This window comes from Anomaloglossus baeobatrachus, chromosome 6 (genome assembly GCF_048569485.1).
Source record: "Anomaloglossus baeobatrachus isolate aAnoBae1 chromosome 6, aAnoBae1.hap1, whole genome shotgun sequence".
Lineage (NCBI taxonomy): Eukaryota > Metazoa > Chordata > Amphibia > Anura > Aromobatidae > Anomaloglossus > Anomaloglossus baeobatrachus.
This window is the reverse complement of record NC_134358.1, coordinates 415,600,517-415,622,428: the sequence shown is the minus strand read 5'-3', so window position 1 is coordinate 415,622,428 and position 21,912 is coordinate 415,600,517. Positions and strand designations below refer to the sequence as shown.

At 42.4% G+C, this 21,912-nt stretch overlaps 1 protein-coding gene across 1 annotated transcript; it reads right to left on the bottom strand.

The window, feature by feature from the left end:
* Positions 1-11,776: 11,776 nt before the first annotated feature.
* On the bottom strand, positions 11,777-21,629 carry SEC61G (SEC61 translocon subunit gamma). The gene is made up of 4 exons (XM_075315156.1): positions 21,523-21,629; positions 19,595-19,693; positions 16,212-16,314; positions 11,777-11,916 (listed from the first exon to the last, which is right to left on the bottom strand). The coding sequence occupies exons 2-4, from the start codon at positions 19,686-19,688 to the stop codon at positions 11,907-11,909; spliced, it is 207 nt and encodes a 68-aa protein (XP_075171271.1). The 5' UTR covers positions 19,689-19,693; positions 21,523-21,629; the 3' UTR covers positions 11,777-11,906.
* Between the last annotated feature and the right edge of the window lie 283 nt (positions 21,630-21,912).

Here is a 21,912-nt window from a genome sequence, read left to right as displayed (position 1 = left end):
TGATAAAATCCTGCTGGTTGGTTCCCTTTAAGAATATCTACTGTACTTGGGATTCGGATAAGTCGCATTTGATGAATCATTTGAAAACACCTGGAATAATTAAACTCTGCCAACAAAATGGAAAACCAAAAAAACAGGTGAGCACATATCAAATAGACTTCAAAAAAACTATTGAATAGGGTACAAACATAAAATGTGCACTAGTGTATAAAAAAAAAGGCTCAAAAGTCCTTTATTTTTACTTTTAGAAACTATGTTAGCCTAATGCTACAATAATTCTACAATGAGAAACCAAGGAAAAAATTGTGAAAAAATACCCTGATGTAACTAAATAAAAGCATAGTGCATATAAACATAGGGTACTTAGTAAACACTGTTTTTGATCAAAAAAAGCAAAAAGCTATCCCACCAACGCCAAGGTGTACCCAGTTGGGATAGTACCTACACTCTCTAATATTAAAACCTTACCATGGGTCTAAAATAGGCCTCAATGTGGCTAAGGGCTGAGAGCGACCGGGTCCCAACAGGACACACACAGTCAAGGGGATTCACAGAATGAAATGTCCAGCTCGCTGAGAAGGGGGCCACTCCCTGTTTGTACTGAATACAAAAAAAAAAAAACTACATAAAAACAAAAAAGTGAGCCGGAGTATGAGATGGTATACATGGAACTTGTGAGACCATGTTCACACTGGCCATGAGACGAAGAGAAACCAAGGAAAAAATTGTGAAAAAATACCCTGATGTAACTAAATAAAAGCATAGTGCATATAAACATAGGGTACTTAGTAAACACTGTTTTTGATCAAAAAAAGCAAAAGGCTATCCCACCAACGCCAAGGTGTACCCAGTTGGGATAGTACCTACACTCTCTAATATTAAAACCTTACCATGGGTCTAAAATAGGCCTCAATGTGGCTAAGGGCTGAGAGCGACCGGGTCCCAACAGGACACACACAGTCAGGGGGATTCACAGAATGAAATGTCCAGCTCGCTGAGAAGGGGGCCACTCCCTGTTTGTACTGAATACAAAAAAAAAAAAAAAACTACATAAAAACAAAAAAGTGAGCCGGAGTATGAGATGGTATACATGGTACTTGTGAGACCATGTTCACACTGGCCATGAGAGAAAGAGAAACCAAGGAAAAAATTGTGAAAAAATACCCTGATGTAACTAAATAAAAGCATAGTGCATATAAACATAGGGTACTTAGTAAACACTGTTTTTGATAAAAAAAAAAAGCAAAAAGCTATCCCACCAACGCCAAGGTGTACCCAGTTGGGATAGTACCTACACTCTCTAATATTAAAACCTTACCATGGGTCTAAAATAGGCCTCAATGTGGCTAAGGGCTGAGAGCGACCGGGTCCCAACAGGACACACACAGTCAGGGGGATTCACAGAATGAAATGTCCAACTCGCTGAGAAGGGGGCCACTCCCTGTTTGTACTGAATACAAAAAAAAAACTACATAAAAACAAAAAAGTGAGCCGGAGTATGAGATGGTATACATGGTACTTGTGAGACCATGTTCACACTGGCCATGAGACAAAGAGAAACCAAGGAAAAAATTGTGAAAAAATACCCTGATGTAACTAAATAAAAGCATAGTGCATATAAACATAGGGTACTTAGTAAACACTGTTTTTGATAAAAAAAAAGCAAAAAGCTATCCCACCAACGCCAAGGTGTACCCAGTTGGGATAGTACCTACACTCTCTAATATTAAAACCTTACCATGGGTCTAAAATAGGCCTCAATGTGGCTAAGGGCTGAGAGCGACCGGGTCCCAACAGGACACACACAGTCAGGGGGATTCACAGAATGAAATGTCCAGCTCGCTGAGAAGGGGGCCACTCCCTGTTTGTACTGAATACAAAAAAAACTACATAAAAACAAAAAAGTGAGCCGGAGTATGAGATGGTATACATGGTACTTGTGAGACCATGTTCACACTGGCCATGAGACAAAGAGAAACCAAGGAAAAAAATTGTGAAAAAATACCCTGATGTAACTAAATAAAAGCATAATAATTCTACAATAATGCACGCTGTGTCTGTATTTTATGTAGAGTAGCTCCCGACTCCTCTTAACATTTATTACATATTCGGTTTTTGGTACAGCACTTTGCTATAAGAACCGTGCCTTTAAGAAATGTTCACAAATAAAAATAGGACACAATGGCCTCATTCACTCAAAAGCTGAAAAATCAGACGGATACACCACTGTTCTTTACAATTTCTGCATTTTATTGTGGTTTTGCTCCATTTGTCAAAGCAATTATTCCAGCAGGGTTTGTTGATATGTGTACAATATTACAGCGTGTTATTTCCCCGTTGTGTGGGGGCCGGGTGGATGGTATTTAGACATTAGCTTTTTTCGCTGGCCTCACAGTGTGGCGCAGAGTTTCTTTTCTTTGTGCGCTCACTTTCGCCTGTGTGATGGGAAGTTAATTGTACATTTAAATAACGTGCGATTTTAGGAAACTGTTTATTTTGTTTCTTATAGAATAAAAATAAGATGATGGAAAAAAAAAATCCTGCTTTCATTCACGACCTGTGTCTGGAAGACTATGGTTACTACAGGAAGAAGAAAAAGAAATAACTGGGGAAGAGACGTGAAAGAAAACGTAATACCGTATATACATCACCTCCTTAAGGAAAAGTGAGTCCTGCTACACACTATTTATGTAAATGTAATTTTCACCTATGAATGGTTATAATGGACCATTTATAAATATCCAGACATAACAAGGTGACGTCACAAAGATAATAAGATGACAAAATACAGACACATGTTCAACCTTGATTAGAAAACATATTGAGGAAGGAAGAAACCCCAATTAGCCCATATTAGACTCAATTATAGCCATCAGAATGATTGGATTGATATCCAATTTCCAGAAATCCAGTATCCACAACTTATAATATTAGAATTTTCAAGAAAGGCATCAAATCATGTGGCAGAGATTTCTACAGTATTACTGCTCTAAAGGCCGCTTTACACGCTGCGATATCGTGACCGATATCGCTAGCGTGGGTACCTGCCCCTATCGGTTGTGCGACATGGGCAAATCACTGCCCGTGGCGCATATCGCCCAGACCCGTCACACTACTTACCTGCCTAGCGACATCGTTGTGACCGGCGAAACGCCTCCTTTCTAAGGGGGCGGTTCGTTCAGAGTCACTGAACCGCCGCCCAATAGAAGCGGAGGGGCGGAGATGAGCGGGACGAACATCCCGCCCACCTCCTTCCTTCCGCATTGCGGGCAGGAGGCAGGTAAGGAGAGGTTCCTCGTTCCTGCGGTGTCACACGGAGCGATGTGTGCTGCCGCAGTGACGTGGAACAACTTTGTTACTGCTGCAGCAACGATATTAGAGAATGGACCCCCATGTCACCGATGAGTGATTTTGCACGTTTTTGCAACGATGCAAAATCGCTCAAAGGTGTCACACGCAACGGCATCGCTAAAGCGACCGGATGTGCGTCACAAAATCCGTGACCCCAACGAGATCGCTTGAACAATGTCGCAGTATGTAAAGCGGCTTTTACAGTAAAGAATCTCCATCTATCAGTACAGCACTCAGCACGGCACTAAGAATGCTGTATAGTGCCGTGCGTTCTGCCTCTCACCCTCCCGTTCTGTGCATTCTGCCTCTGTGCTCGGCTGTTCAGGTCTAGCACCGCAGAGGAGAGAGAGAAGACGAGAATGAAGCCAGGCGTTAAGCTGAGCTGCTGCATTCATCTTGCATCAGGCAGGAACTTGTGCTGCACCTCATCTTGCAGGGGCAACTAAGCAGCAGGTACTTATATCTGAGCTAAGTGTGGTTATATCTAATATATACCACCATATATCAAATGTATTTGAGACTTCAATGTCCAGTATGTGTGTTGTGTATACGGCGTGTGTGTGCGCTGTGTATGTTGTGTTTGGCAATTAATAAAGTTTCATATTTTAAGTCTTATTGGTATATCTAACTCCCGGTGTGCACGTTTACATGCAGAGCTTTTTTCATTCTCCTTATGTGCTGTGTATACGGCATGTTGATGTTGTGTGTATAGCTTGTTGAATGCTGTGCATGGCTTGTGTGTAGGGCGTGTAAGTGCTGTATACAGTATCTCCTGTGCATGTGTACTGTATATGGCCACTGTGTGTCGTGGGCGGTATACAATATGACCAGTGTGTCAAGGCTGTGTGCAGTATACGGCCAGTGTGTGATTACAATGTGTGGTTTACAGCCAGTGTGTCGGGGCTGTGTGCAGTATACGGCCAGTGAGTCGGGGCTGTGTGTATGTACAGTGTCTCCTGTGTGATATATATGATTTAGCAATGAAGAGTTGCCTGCGCTCCAGACAAAGACAAACCTGAAAAAGCAGTTGTGAGAAGCAAACATTACAGCCTCACCAAAGAGAAGCAGCTCCGGCCATCACAGTAGGGGTATAGGGTTGCGTTAATTGTTTGACCAAATATAGCCAGGTCATTTTCAAGTTGATAATTTTTTGTGGCCCCCGAAGGTTGGTAGAATTTTCCAAATGGCCCCCGGCAGTAAAAAGGTTCCCCACCCCTGGCCTAGAGGTTGGAACCACATGTGTGGGACGTTTATGACATTTTCTGGGATATGACTTGAAGGGTTATTTCAAGACCCTATCCCAATATGTAGTAGGTGTAATAATAATAGAAAATAATTCCAGTTAGTAATATAGTATACTACATTTCTAATTGGAGATATTTGCTATTTTTATTACACTTGCTATATATTGGGATAGGATTTTCGAGGCAGGAATAAACCTTTAAATATGAGTTAGTAATACTCCTTTAATATGTAGATAATCTACTAACACCATACCTACTGCACACATCAATCTAGCACAGGTCTTAACAGAGCTATTGAACCAGTACCTAGCACTGTATGTTTACAGCACCAAAACCGTAATATGTACAAAACATACATGTATAACCTGAACAAAGCTCATTGTATGAAACTGTTATAAGAACCAAGCAAACTGCATAGATACACAACCAGGTTTATGTGCTGTGTACAGCAGCGGTACCAAAGCAACGTTTAGCACAAACAGAGTACTTGCATAGCAAGTTTAATACTGTAACAACCAAGCTTTACCTTCAGGTGTAGGTCGCCACAGGTAGGTTGATTTCTGTTGGATTCGTGACGCCACTCTCGGTATTGCTGTCAGGGCGACAGCCACTGCAGATTAGGGGACGCCTCGGGCTGATGTTAAATTCAGTTAGATGTAGTGGCCTCCTGAGAGTGAGGCTGGCCCCAGTTTGGGTGTGTGGAACCACAGGTCACAGAATGACTCACACGCACAGCAAGAATGTCTTTCAGGGTTCTTACTCACGTCTGGTGGCAGGGGTGAGTAACCCGGACGATGCTGTGATGCTCTAAGTAGGGAACCAGGCTCCTTCAGGCTAACTTGTGAGGGTGGCTACTAGTGTGATGACTTTTAAAAATTTTGCAAAACGAAAATTAAACCCCTTACATTCGAGGAACAATTGCATTCAAATTACATTTAGTATCATGAAATTTGTAAAATATTCAAAAAAGTACCTCCTCTTTTTCATTTCAAAATTTTCAAAAAAACGATTTTTCGTGTTTTAATTTTTTGAAGATTCTGGAATGATTTAGGATATTCAGGAATAATTTAGAACATCTAGAATAAGAATAATCTACTGAAAAAATGACATTAATTGTTACCCATTACAAATGTATATTTAACGTTTTCTTTAAAAGTTAGATCTAGCCTTACAAACGTGCTATAAGAAGAGCTGAAAGACTTGAAAAGCATGTGGTACATTTGGAGTCAGGCAGCCATCTTGGATACTAGAAAGTGAATTTTACTGTGAATAAGTTTTTTAATTTAAAAAGTGTATTTGAAGTGAAAAAGTGATAAAATTATCGTAATAAATAGTGTAAATGTTTATAGATTTCTAAGTAATATTGGGAAAGAAAATAAAGTAAATGTTGATATGAAAAAGAGTGCTCCTTTGGAATCAATTCATCCAAGTAAACGAATCAGACTATCAATATTTCAAGATCAAGCCAGCACTTCGCAATCGCAAACCACACATGATACTGTCTCTGAATCTTTACCCAAGACTCCCAAGCCAACCTCTTTTTCCGCATCATCTTCTCCTGAACGCACACCGAAATACAAAAGAGCAAGCACTACAACAGCGAGTTTACTGGTACTGAAAAACAACATTTCTACACATAAAGCAAATAAAGTGCTTTCAACCATTGCTGAACAAGGTCATGATGTACCAGTTCCAAGTCAGTCGGGTGTCTGGAGACAAATAATCTCAGAAGGACAGAAAATGAAAACCAAAATTTTTGAAAAACTTCAAAGCAAAGATCCCTATTGTCTCCACTTCGATGGTAAAAGAATCCAAGGGGAAGAGTATCAAGTAGTTCTGCTGAAAAATACCACAACCAAAATCAAACTCGGTATTCTGAAATGTGAGAATGTGAATAGCCGTGGCAGAACCAATGGACTACATCAGCTAATTGATCAATATGACGCTTGGGAAAATATTCGCATGATAATCTGCGACACGGCAGCAGTAAATACTGGTCGTTTGAACGGGATTGTAACGCTGATACAGGATGATGTCTTGAGAAAGGGCTTTCAGAAGCCACAATACATTGGCTGTCAACACCATGTACTCGACCTCCTACTGAAGCACGTCATGAATTTCCTTATTCCAGAGTCAACAAAGAAACTAGAACTCAATTATTTCTTTATTGACAAATTAACAGAAAACTATGCCTCACTTCAGATTGATTACCACCAAGTTGCAACAGATGATGTCAACACAGGCGAGAATCCTGGATGGCGAGATGATTTCAAGTTCTTATATGAACTATGTCAGGCATATCGTCATTGCAAAACAACATCACGTTGGCCTCGAATCAGTTGGAAGAAACTCCTAAATCTGCACATGGCAAGATGGAACTCGTGAGCTGTATATGCTGTTATAGCATATTTTTTCTGATACCAGAATGGCGCCGCGTCCTCGGTATAGCATGTGACTTCATCTGCTATGAATGGGCAAATGCCTGGTTCCAGTTGCAACACTACAACGAAGCGTCCTTCAATGAACTGTTAACCTCACTCACCAAGAGAAAGTGCAAGAAGGCAATTAAGTGTTTGAAGGCGCACTGGTTGGTCGAGGAGTCATTAATTGACATTCCCAGATCTAACCAAAATGCTGAACGTGCTGTAAAACTGATGGAGGAACTACATGCGAAAACGAAAAAATTGAATTTTTGAATCTAAAATTCATAGGAAAAAATAATTTTTAAACACTTTGTACATATTGTACTTATAATTAACTGTTTTATACCATATTTGTTAAAATAAATAAATAATAAAAGTTGCTTAGTTATTACTATTATCGTTTCAATAATGCAAAATTGCATGTCTTTTTTTGGGGGGAAAAAAATATTTTTTGCCTTATTTCATTTGAATGAAAGGGGGGACTTTTTTTTAAAAAAAAAAACAAACAAAAAAAAAAAAGCAACACTTATTCTTAAATTACCCATAAAAGTTCCTCGATTGCACATGGTTTCATAAAAAATTTTTTTTGTCATTACACTAGTGGCTACTGACTCTCCTTCCTAGCCCTTGTGTTTTTGTGGTGACCCAGACTTTTAGTCCTACGGGGTCACCAAGGGAAGTTGCTTCCGCCTGTTCTCCCCTTTTTCGGCCCGTCTGCTTGTAGCCTGGACCAGGTCACTCTGGCTGCTTGCCTCTTGTGAACTATGGGCCCTCTCATTGCTACGTGGCTCCGGACTCTGTGGTGTTATGGTGGAGGGTATGAAGTACCCCCACCTGCAGGTTTGGCAGGTCAACTGAATGGGACCCTATGCTGGGGACCTGTAACCCCGTGTGGAGTGGTGCTCTCCTGGCAGTCCCCGTACTCAGCCACCCCTTTGCACTCCAGCCTTGGGTGGATTTCGGGCGGCACTCCCGGGTGACCGTTCTCAGTCAGTAACCACTGCACCTGCGGTGTCTGACTAGTGACAGCCTCCAGGTCTCCTCCTTGCGACTTCTCTCCCCGAGCTTCACTTCAGACTGACTCACTACTTCCTCCCCTCTGTACCTGCCTATGCAACTTAGCAACCAGGCTCTCTACCACACCTCTTGAGTGGAGATGGAGGCGGCGCCCCCTCCTGGATTCCCCAGGGGTCCCTTCCAAGGTTACATAGTTACTTAGGTTGAAAAAAGACCTAGGTCCATCTAGTTCAACCTTCCTCCACCAGTTCTACATTTAGTCACGAAGTCATTTATAACCAACAATGTTTTGTGTAGTGAGGAAATCATCCAGCCCTTTTTTAAAAGCTGTTATAGTATCTGCCATTACAACCTCTTGTGGTAGTGTATTCCACAGTCTGACCGCTCTAACTGTAAAGAACCCTTTCCTATTTAGGTGTTGGAATCGCTTTTCTTCCACTCGCAGTGAGTGCCCCCTGGTCCTTAGTATTGTTTTTGGAAGAAATAAGTCATGTGCCAGTCCTTTATATTGACCACACATGTATTTATACATATAAATGAGATCTCCTCTGAGACATCTTTTTTCTAAGCTAAACATATCTAACTTTTTCAACCTGCCATCATATGGGAGGCCTTCCATTCCTTGTAATAGTCTAGTTGCCCGCCTTTGAACTGACTCGAACTTCTGAATGTCCTTTTTAAAATGTGGAGCCCAAAACTGGATCCCGTATTCCAGATGTGGTCTTACAAGTGATTTAGAGGGGTAACAATACGTTGGGATCACGGGATCTAATCTCTCTTTTTATACACCCTAAAATCTTGTTTGCTTTAGCAGCTGCTGCTTGACATTGAGTGCTGCTGCTCAGCTTATTTGTAATGAGAATACCCAAGTCCTTCTCCTGTTCTGTAGTCCCGAGTTTACTTCCATTTAATGTATACGCAGCTATAGGATTACTCCGTCCTAGGTGCATTACTTTACATTTATCAACATTAAATCTCATTTGCCAAGTATCTGCCCATTCTGACATCTTATCCAGATCTTTTTGTAATATTGTACTATCCAGGTCAGTTTTTAATATCCTACATAGTTTGGTGTCATCGGCAAAGACTGACACTGTACTACCAATCCCATCCACAAGGTCATTAATAAAGAGTAAAAAGAATCGGTCCAAGCACAGATCCCTGCAGCACCCCACTGCTGACTGCAGCCCATTTAGAGAATGTACAATTTATGACTACTCTTTGTTTCCTATCTCTTAGCCAATTCCTTACCCAGTTGCATATTGTGTCCCCTAGTCCTTGCTTCTTGAGCTTTAGTATAAGGCTATTATGTGGTACAGTATCAAATGCCTTTGCAAAGTCCAAATAAATCACATCAGCTGCATTACCAATATCCAGGTTTGAACTTACCCCCTCATAGAAAACCAACAGGTTGGTTAGACACGACTTATCTTTCATGAATCCATGCTGTTTGTCAGTTATCATATTATTTTCTGCAATATATTTTTGCATGTCATCCCTTAAAATGCCCTCAAAAACTTTGCATACTACTGATGTCAGGCTTACTGGACGGTAGTTGTCTGGATCTACCCTCTTACCTTTCTTAAATATCGGTACCACATCAGCAATCCTCCAATCCTGAAGCACCAACCCCGTTACAAGTGAGTCTAAAAAGATGAGATACAGCAGTCTGTCGATTACGGAGCTCAATTCCCTCAATATTCGTGGATGAATGCCATCTAGCCCTGGGGATTTGTCAATGTTTAATTTACTTAGACATAGGCGTACTTCATCTTGTGTTAAATTAATTATATCGGGTGGTGGTGGGAGACCTGGTTACTTTGTGCCTGTGTAACCACACCCCGATCAGCCTTCTGGATTACCTGTATTGTACTGCCCCAGCATGGGTGCAGTACTCAGTGGTGCCTGACCAGGTCAGGGGCACCACACATGCTGTAGCTTCTCCTGAGACAATGCAAGAGTGGCCATGCCATGAGACCAGAGAACCAAAGCTCAGTCATGACAGTGAAGACAATATCATATGCACATGTGCCCTGACAGTCACGGACAGGTGGCGAGGCCAGAGAACGAAGTGCAGGCCAAGCACTTGTGATTTATGTGCATAAGTATTTGTCAATGGATGATGAAGCACAGACTTATATTCTAAAAGTATGGGAGTAATTATTTCTGTGACATCTTCCTACTGCACATGATCACAGACTCCTGTCCCTACATTCTAGGACAAGTTGCTGTCAGGGTAACAAGATGGTAGCCAGTATATTTCTTTAGTGGTTACCTCCAGATTGAAATAGCTGATTAAAAAGGTGTTTAGAATTTGATATTTCCTTTAGTTTTTTGGGGTTTTTTTACATTCTATCTACACTTAATTTGACGTATTCAATTCTGCTGGATTGTGTTCATTATATTCACCCACAGACCTGGCATTGTAATACAGAGCTTAGCATCAGAAAATATTACCACGCACACCACAGTGCTTACATGGCCGCACCAGGAAATCAGCATTTGGCTCAAACAGTAACCAGCATATTAGTAAAGTGCCACAATGTCAGCGGGGAACGCGATTATGGAAATCAATTACTAGTCTAGCTTAATCACTTAACGCCAATCTGTTACATTTTGAGCCCTACTGGCTGATTTGACATGTGCAATACAGCTAGAATTTAGCCATCACTTAAAACATTTATAAATTGATGTAAAATGTCATTTATATGGAATTTCAATAGGTCCCATATGAGAATTCCTCCATTTCTATTAGAGGCAAGTCTAACTGCTGGGATCACATCCAACTCAAGAATATGCCGCTTTTCTGACATTAGGGCATGTTAGTCCATAAATGTCAGATGGTAATAGGTCTGGATATTTTTAGCTATTGGACGTGTATAACAGTGGATATGCTCTATGTGCTCCTTCTTTCACAATACTGGTTATCACTGCATGTTACATATGGTGATATGAAAAACACTGTGCGCCATGTGGAGGCACTGGTGCCAGAGCCTGGAACGGCAGTCATGTGGCCGCAAGTGTGAAATATGCAGACTTGCGGCCAGCGTTCGACTAGCGGGGCATGGCCTCGTTGAATGCAAGAGTGATTGCAGACTTTTAGATTTAGACTGGACACCCTTTTTAAGAGTTATTGCCCTCCATCCACCCCTTTATCTTTGGGCTGTGCTCCCTCCAAATTTATTCCTGCTCCAGTTCCATGCTAGAACCATTACACCATGTTCAATTGATGCACTTTTTGCTAGGATTCCTCCCCCCTCCCAAAACATACTTGAGTAAACAACCTGAACTTATTCACAACCGTTGAAGTATATTTACATCAAAGCTAGTGTCCCCGTATTTGATGCGGGCTCAAACACTGAGTCTGCATCTATCCCCATGCATGATGGTTGATTTAAGTGACGTCACGTGACTTCCGGTATCGGCCATTAAGTCAATGTTTACCACCGATGCCATTATAATGGCGCTGTCACATTGACAGCGCCATTTAAGGAGTTAAACAGCACAGTCAGATAACTATTCTGCTCGTGCCTGGCAGGCACACATCTCAGCTGGAAAAATCAGCTGAGAGGAGTGCCGATCACTGCAAGCTGCCGGCAGCAGACCGCGGGCAGTAACACTATGACCGCTAGGACGTATTACTGTCCGCGGTTGTTAAGGGGTTAAATACTCTTAGAACTATCATTTGTATGCAAGAGAAAAAAAAAATAAAATAAAAAAAAGTTTGCCAACTACAGAATAAACAATTTAGTGTGTTTAATTACATGAACTAGGCCAAATAAAAAATATACATAAAACAAAAGAGCATTTGTCCAATAACACTTTGTCGATATTTAGAATTCCATGTCGCTGTCATTTCTATCGGGGAGGTCTAACTGCCCCTGAAAAGTGAAGAAGAAACAAGAATTAGCCAACGAATCTGATCTTAACATGTACACAGCAATATAAAAATAAATAAAAACACGAACATAAACAATGAAAGGGACTCCATTGGTGCCATCTGCAGCTAACCCATTTTTGGTTTTGCACCAGTCATGATATATCTCTCCCAAAGGGCATAGTCATCAGTTTGTGGGTAACTGGAGCGACTCACTATAATATAGCCATGATTTATAAGAGAAATGTATAACAGACTTTCACATTAGTACATTTCTGCCTTTGACACCCAACAGCTGAAAGATAAGCTAAAGTCATTTAGAGATACAGGATTGTACAAGAGTTCAGCCTTCTGACCACCCCTTTAATACTGCGTAACAAGTACCAAACAAATACTCATGTATTTAATGGGGTAGTCTTAACTAATTTCTAATATGACTGCATTCAAAATTCCCTACTTTCACCAACTAGTGTAACTGACCTTGATTTGTTCCCTGCTTCCTATATGACGCTTCATTTGAGAATCTCAGTGCATGCTAGGATTCTCAAACAAAACGTCATCAGGGGCAGAGTCTGCGGTCACTGTCACAGCTGCTGCTGTCTGCCTGAAACGAAGAGTCATCAGTGATGCTCATGTCAGGGGCTGCTCTGTCCCTGTGCGCTGTCAGTGTGTGATGTGCACAGCTCAGCTGTAATGAGCCGGCAACAGAGCAGACAGTCAGGGCACATTGCCAGAGCGGTGTTCAGAGATTAGCACTGCTCCATAAGTGACAGCACTAATGAGGACGGCGCTGACCTCTGAACACAGCTGAGCACTCTGATAACATGAGCTGTCTGCTCTGTTGCCAGTTAATCTGTGCAGGCAACACAGTGCACATCACACACTGACAGCATGCAGGGACAGAGCTGCCCCTGAAATGATCGTCACTGATGACTTCATTTTAGGCAGGTGCAGAGGCTGTGGCAATGACTGCAGCCTCTGCCCCCTTATAGCTCTTCCTTTGAGAGTACCAGGATACACTAGGATTGTCAAATGAAGCATCATACAGGAACGGGGGGGGGGGGGTATTACTATCAATTGGATAGTGTACTAAGTGAGCTCTCGGGAATTTTAAATGCAACCATATTAGAAATTAGTTTAGATTACTCCATTAAATAGATAGGGACCACCTTAGGACTGGTGCCCAAAATGCCAGTCTTGATGAATTAGCTTAAATGTGTACAAATTCTCTATCTCCCCAATACTGAAAGCTGCGAGATTTCTCCACCTCCTAATGGTAAAATGAAGGTGGAACTGTAATTAAAAAGGTAAGTAGTCAGAAAATCACCTAATGGGGAAATCAGGTTTTCTTCCTTTGTATGCATCACACAACTTTTGATAATTGTTTCCGCCCCCATTTTATGATTATTAGGATACGCTCACACGAGCATATAAATCGGACAAGTGCAATGCGAGAAAATATCGCATTGCACTCGGCCCCATGTTAGACCATGCAGCAGCTCAGATCAGCGATTTTTATTTTCAGAGCCCTAAACAGACTCTCGCCTTAGACGCCATACACTAATGTGTCTGCAGCCTTAAAGTGAACCTGTCATGTCCAGTTACGCTACTAACCTGCAAATGCAGGGTAAATCTGCAGGGCAATACCTTTACAAAGCTGTACGGCCATCTTATTTGAAGCACAGCTACCTGGAGAAAATCAACTTATTTCTTCCCTGGAGCTGCCGGCTTCTAGTCAGAGGCATGCATTGAGCAACTACAGTAACTGTGTTGAGGATAAGAATTGAGTATCCAAAAATACTTAATTCAGCCATTTCATAGACTCAGGTATATAGTTTAGTAGATGTAAACTAACACATATTTATGTATGTCTTTGTTCTTTTTACTAATACATATATACAGTTAGGTCCAGAAATATTTGGACAGTGACACAATTTTCGCAAGTTGGGCTCTGCATGCCACCACATTGGATTTGAAATGAAACCTCTACAACAGAATTCAAGTGCAGATTGTAACGTTTAATTTGAAGGTTTGAACAAAAATATCTGATAGAAATTGTAGGAATTGTACACATTTCTTTACAAACACTCCACATTTTAGGAGGTCAAAAGTAATTGGACAAATAAACCAAACCCAAACAAAATATTTTTATTTTCAATATTTTGTTGCAAATCCTTTGGAGGCAATCACTGCCTTAAGTCTGGAACCCATGGACATCACCAAACGCTGAGTTTCCTCCTTCTTAATGCTTTGCCAGGCATTTACAGCCGCAGCCTTCAGGTCTTGCTTGTTTGTGGGTCTTTCCGTCTTAAGTCTGGATTTGAGCAAGTGAAATGCATGCTCAATTGGGTTAAGATCTGGTGATTGACTTGGCCATTTCAGAATGTTCCACTTTTTTGCACTCATGGAACTCCTGGGTAGCTTTGGCTGTATGCTTGGGGTCATTGTCCATCTGTACTATGAAGCGCCGTCCGATCAACTTTGCGGCATTTGGCTGAATCTGGGCTGAAAGTATATCCCGGTACACTTCAGAATTCATCTGGCTACTCTTGTCTGCTGTTATGTCATCAATAAACACAAGTGACCCAGTGCCATTGAAAGCCATGCATGGCCATGCCATCACGTTGCCTCCACCATGTTTTACAGAGGATGTGGTGTGCCTTGGATCATGTGCCGTTCCCTTTCTTCTCCAAACTTTTTTCTTCCCATCATTCTGGTACAGGTTGATCTTTGTCTCATCTGTCCATAGAATACTTTTCCAGAACTGAGCTGGCTTCATGAGGTGTTTTTCAGCAAATTTAACTCTGGCCTGTCTATTTTTGGAATTGATGAATGGTTTGCATCTAGATGTGAACCCTTTGTATTTACTTTCATGTAGTCTTCTCTTTACTGTTGACTTAGAGACAGATACACCTACTTCACAGAGTGTTCTGGACTTCAGTTGATGTTGTGAACGGGTTCTTCTTCCCCAAAGAAAGTATGCGGCGATCATCCACCACTGTTGTCATCCGTGGACGCCCAGGCCTTTTTGAGTTCCCAAGCTCACCAGTCAATTCCTTTTTTCTCAGAATGTACCCGACTGTTGATTTTGCTATTCCAAGCATGTCTGCTATCTCTCTGATGGATTTTTTTCTTTTTTTTCAGCCTCAGGATGTTCTGCTTCACCTCAATTGAGAGTTCCTTAGACCGCATGTTGTCTGGTCACAGCAACAGCTTCCAAATGCAAAACCACACACCTGTAATCAACCCCAGACCTTTTAACTACTTCATTGATTACAGGTTAACGAGGGAGACGCCTTCAGAGTTAATTGCAGCCCTTAGAGTCCCTTGTCCAATTACTTTTGGTCCCTTGAAAAAGAGGAGGCTATGCATTACAGAGCTATGATTCCTAAACCCTTTCTCCGATTTGGATGTGAAAACTCTCATATTGCAGCTGGGAGTGTGCACTTTCAACCCATATTATATATATAATTGTATTTCTGAACATGTTTTTGTAAACAGCTAAAATAACAAAACTTGTGTCACTGTCCAAATATTTCTGGACCTAACTGTATGTATATTGCATATTCAGTGTATTTTCCTTCACACACTATATACCAGCATATGTAATTTTAAAGATGACTGCCACATCCTGCCTAGACCCGGGATGTTGAACAAAGAAGACATTCCTAAGCCTGGACTGACCAATCAAGACGAGATTATGCTAATTTCTATACGTCTTGAAGTCCAGCCTACGATACTTGATTGGACTAAACTTTCGTATACACCCTTCATTTCTCAAGAGCTATCGAAGTTTCAAACAATAAAGACCAGTTTGGTCAGTGCCAGTCATGGAGATAGTTATAACTGACTTGTTGTCCGTTATTTTTAGTCTCATGTGAACACATGACAATTAATTTGAAACAGCGGTCAAATCCAGAGGGATCATTTAGGTCCCGTCCTTTTCAACCGCACAGAGATCCGTCCGTTGATTAGCTGGATTTGAGAGAGACTACAAAATATATCCCTCTGGATGAGCCAGCCACTGCTAACATTATATCAGCAGCTCCAAAATTAACAAAAATATCAAAAGCTGATAGAATAATCAAATGTTTGGCTGCAGATTTGAAACTTGATTCTTCAAATAAACGACCTGATTAGCAATGTCCCCAGAATTAGCTAGTGATGGATTCCATCACTTTCCTACATGTTGATATTACAGGCCCTTCATGCAGTCACTTTAGTACAATGTATGTGTAGTGCATGTGTGTGATTATATTACACTCACTTCATGGATTTAAAAACTGAAGAATGACTTACACAATGATGTTGTTGATAGGAATATGGATTAACTTGACAAAGAAGCCGATAAATCCCATTATTGCAAATCCAATAGCGGTGGCCATTGCGATCTTCTGGAATTCTGAAATAAAAGATTTGTAAAGTTTGTCTTGTGATCCAGAATTCTGCTCTTCAGAATACAGTTCCTTTGACACTTAAGAGCAGTCTCAGCTTCCCGGCCCAGCACTATCCATCCCAGGCTGTATTGGGATCTCTGCTACATGCACATTTTACCATGTAAATGATGGTAAGAGACATGGAAGACTACAAGTTTGCTCCAGTGGATTCATGAAGGTCCAACTAAGTGATGTTAAGTTGGGGTTGACATCTGTACTTCCATTACCAGTGTTCTATTTGGTTATAGTAACAAAACTAAAACCTGGAACGATCACATGACATCAGAAGAGACCAAAAGTCCCATTAATAGTGAATAGTGGATTTGCAGATAACCGGACCGGCTGATCCTGGTGATCTGGTTTCTAAATTCCGGTCACCATAGAAGTCTATGGAGACTAGAATCCAGTGGTTAAAAATGGTTGTAGAAGGAAGAGGTGCATGGGAGCAAGCATAGTGTACTTACTGAGACACCGACATGGCTGTACACTACTCCCAGGCCACGCATTCACTTCCTGGGCCACTAATTACTGCTCATCCATATGCACTGCTTTCTCCACCCATCGGCGCCTGCGATTGGTTGCAGTCAGACGCGCCCCCACCCTAAATGGCAGTGTCAGCTGACTACAACCAATCACAGGCGCCAGGATGGCTGGTGGACGGGGAATGCAGTGCAACTGTCTGCAGGTCAGTATCGTGGTATAAAAATAAGTAAATGTGATGTAGGGTCCTCCCATATTATGTTACCCAGCACAAATAAAGCCCGCAGTTACAGGCTGCAGCCCCCAGCCAGGCACCTATCTCAGTTGTGTATCAAAATAAGAAGAACCGCGTGGTTTTTTTTTTATCATTTAAATACATTTTTTTAAAAAAAATGGTGTACAGACACCCCCCCCCCCCCCAAACACCCATTACGGTACCCAGCCATGATTATCCTGGGTATTAGTTGGTCTATTTATTTCTATACCATGATACTGACCAGCAGACAGCGCCTGTGATTGGTTGCAGGCAGACGCTGTCACACAGGCTTGGGGGGTAGTCTGACTACAACGAATCACAGACGCCAGGCTGTCCTGGTGGGAGGGGAAAGCAGGGCATATGGATGAGCAATGATGAAGTGATGGAGAGGCTGCGGGAGCAGTGTACAACCGCGTCGGAGCCTCGGTAAGTATGATGCGCTCGCTTCATTCTTATTTTCTTTATTTTTTCCTTTTTTGATCCGAATCAAACACCTGTAATCCCGGGCCCAGTTCCAGCACCCGGAGACCTTTGAAACAGTGCGGATCCAGACTAACACCCCGGGTCCGCCCATCACTATCCATTAACTTTAATCTATTCTCTATCCAGCTTACATCATTTTACAAAGCATAAATAAAATTACAGCATCTGGCCGTGCGTTTTGTTTTGATTTTTCAATGCTGCATTGGCGTTTTAAATCTAAGTCCCCTGCCCCCTTTAATATATGCAATTTCTGGCGGCTTCACCTTTGAGTGACGCCGTTCCGCTCGTGTGTGACCGTCACAAGATGGCACCACATCTGTATTATAATAATAATAATAATAATAATAATAATAACAACAATAACTGACTCTCTGAAAGGCAGAAGTTGGTCACAAGCTCCCAATACATCTATGAGATCCAGAATTATCATTATTATTATAGTGCCATTTATTCCATGGCGCTTTACATGTGAGAGGGGTATACAAAATGGGGACAAGTACAATAATCATAAACAATTCAAGACACAGACAGGTACAGGAGGACTCACAGTCTACAAGGGATGGGTGAGGATACAGTAGGTGATGAGACTCATAGATTTGCACTTAAGAGTGACCTCTAGCTCACTCAATGAAATAATGGGAGGTCACAAATTGCCAGAGACGGACTGGAGAGGCAACAATAGCGAGTGAAGCCCCCGGAAGGAGAGTATAATACAGGTGTCTTAGATTTAAAGAAATCTGTCACCACACCAGGTTTTTGCTCCCCCATCTGAGAGAAGTATAATGTAGAGAGTTCCTGATTCCTGTGATGGTCACTTACTGAGTTGTTTGCTGTCATTTTGATAAAATCAAATGTTTTCTCTGCTGCAGATCTAACAGTTATACAGAGCTCATGAATATGCTGGACTACCTGGCACCAGGCCAAGTAGTCCTCTAATGATAAAAATCACTGATTAATCTGCAGGAGATCATCAAACTATACTAAGCAGCCCAGTAAGTGACATCACTGGAATCTGGATCTCTGCTCCTACATTATGCTGCTCTCAGATTAGGTAGCTAAAACCTGCTGACAGATTCCCTTTAAAAGCACCCCTCCACAAGTGTAATAAAAAAAAACAAAAAAAAAAAAAACACGCTGGAGTGGTGCTTTAAAGCCAGAGTCACACTTGCGAGTGCCTTGCGTGTAACTCGCACAAGTCTCTCATTGAATCATCCGGCACGGACTCGCACTCTCCTGACAGGAGCGGGTCGGTTGCATGTATGTCTATGCAGCTGAGATGCTCCTGTCCTGAGAGTGTGAGTCCATGCCGGGTGATTCAATGAGAGACTCACGCGAGGCACTCGCAAGTGTGACTCTGGCCTAAGAAGGAAACTGAAGGAGTGCCATGAGACAAGCCCAACACTGGATTCACAGATGCAATCCCTGGAGATTTGTTTATCTATTTACTCCAACGGGAAATAAACACAGTACCCAAAAATGACCATAACAGAGTGCAGAGCTGTGGTGGTCCCAACATAGTTCACTTCTGGCCACTAAGGACCTGCAAACAGCTGATAGTGGGAGGTGGCGGTTTACAGCGCTTTACGGTTATTGATTTAATAGAAACTGGTGATTGTAGGATGTAGACATTCTGAGAATTAGGGTGCCTCGTCACCCCGCCATCAGATGGCAGCATGCACATACAGTATGTTCTACTTTTATTAGGGACTGGAAGATACAGAAAGCCATGTAGCAAAATGAAGGGAGATTAGTGTCTATGAGGTGCCCTGTCCTAATGACAACACTGAGCTGACAAGTGAGAAGAGTTGTCATGAGGACAGACAAGCTCTGGTACAAGAAATCTGTCACTGTAGCCTTCCATAGGGTCCCAGATCTCATAAGCTCTTTTCACAGAGCATGCCCTTCACATTGTCACCCATCCAGGAACATCATCTCTGTCGATGCTACTTCTTAAAGGGGTCTGTCTGGTAACGGCACATGCAGGGTAATAAAGATGAAGCTGCAATGAACTGTGATGCACTACGTACCTTTTCTGTCTGGCTTTGTACATCTTTTGACAAGTCTGATTGAATCTTTCACAAACTGGCGACTGGGCTCGACAAACTGCATTACCTGATCCATGATTCCTGGAACATGAAGACATACAGTAAATGTACAGTGCATGACCACAATATGTATAGTCCATTTAGACGACAGTTCTCAAGAACACAGTGACCCAGTGATCAGCACCACTGCGAGAGGATACCTGATCAGCAGAGTGCAAGCCCTTTAAAGAACACTTGGACAACCCGTTTATATACATGAGCCCCTTGGAGTAAACTAAGAACAGTTCACACGCATATCCTGCACAGCTCGTTCCAGTGATGTCAGTACCGGGTGTCACAACACTCGCCTGATAAAGCTCACATGAGCCTCGGTAACGACATTGTAAGGCTGGCTCCGGTGGATGAGGAGAGTACCTGTTATTGGTATTTTACAAGTGCATTTAAAGGAGGGTTTAACGAAGACAGTGGTGGACACCCATGGAAAGATCAGAAGGCCAACGCTCTCATGCCTGCTGCTCTGCAATGTGTGAGAGGCAGCAAAGAGCCACCATTCAAACTAGTGATGAAAGGAAACAGCCGTGTACGAGCACAAGGCATGAAATCAGTGAGGAGCAACGTCCCAAACCATAGACATGAATGGAGTTTATAGCTTTGGTGGTGGGGACTGTGATGGGGAGAAGTGACCTGTGAGTCAATTACAGATAACGTACAGATAACAGGAGCATCAGTAACAACAAACCACAGCTGCACTGATTCATCCACTGCACCCAACTATCCCACATAGCAACTGAATCAATGGGGCACTATCAGTGAGGATCTGAAGAACAGGGGTCCCATGCCCATTGGATGGACAGACCACACTATTCTATGGATAAAGACCTCACAAGAGATCCCTCTACATGTGATCAGTCAGGCTCCCAGCAGCTCAATAGGGGAGGAGCATTTTGTGTGAGCAAAGGTCCATATATTCTATTAGGCTATATACATATCCGCAGGGGGAGCCCAGCTCAGCACCATATATACACCACATAAGCCTCCCTAACAGCCTCCACAATGAGCCTGGCACATGTTTACAACATAACCCATGAAATAGCCGTCACCATCATGTATACGACATATTATACACCATAACCCCTATAACAGCTTGCACCACAAGCCCAGCACCATGTATACTACATAACCCCTGTAACAGCCTCCACTATGGGCCTGTCACCATGTATAGTACATATATTATACACCATAACCCCTGTAACATCCTGCACCATGTATACTATATAACCCATGTAACAGCCTCTACCACGAGCCCAGCATGTATACTACATATCCCCTATAACGGCATACACAGTGAGCCCGGCACCATGTATACTATACACATTATAGTACATAACCTCTGTAACAGCCTCCACTATGGGCCTGTCACCATGTATACTACATGTATTATACACCATAACCCCTGTAACAGCTGCACCACAAGCCCAGCACCATGTATACTACATAACCCCTGTACCGACCTCCACTATGAGCCCGGTACCATGTATACTACATAACCCCTGTAACAGCCTCCACTATGGGCCTGTCACCATGTATAGTACATATATTACACACCATAACCTCTGTAACATCCTGCACCACAAGCCCAGCACCATGTATACTACATAACCCCTGTAACAGCCTCCACTATGGGCCTGTCACCATGTATAGTACATATATTATACACCAAAACCCCTGTAACACGAGCCCAGCACCATGTATATTACATATTCCCTGTAACTGCCACCACAGTGAGCCCGGCACCACGCACACTACATAACCCCTGTATAACAGTCACAGCTTGTGATGGAGGGTAGGATACAGCGCCAGCATGTACACAGCAGCTGCCGGGCCCGGAGCCGCTCGTCTGTGATAATTACCGGCTGATGACTCTGCCTTTCACGTCTTCACTGCTCGGCTGCCGCTAAGTGAGACACGTCGCACTCCCCGAGATCCAACTTCTATACTGCTGACGTCACCGGATCTCAGCCTCACAGCAGCCAATGGTGAAAGAGAACGTCAACGTAAAACAGGAATGCGGACAGGACGCCGTAGAGACGCTCCAGCATTTCTTCTAGTCTCTATGGTATTTTGGGAGGAGTCTTTAGGCGCTGAGCTGGCGTTGGAAATACTGCGCTTGTTTTTTTTTATTCAACAACTTTATTGTTCAGGTTAAGGAACACTGGTTTATAGTTTACGTCAGCGCCAGGGAAAGAAATGTGCCTGTCAGGAACGGAAGTGCTGCCTGCAAATAATTACAAATGAATAAC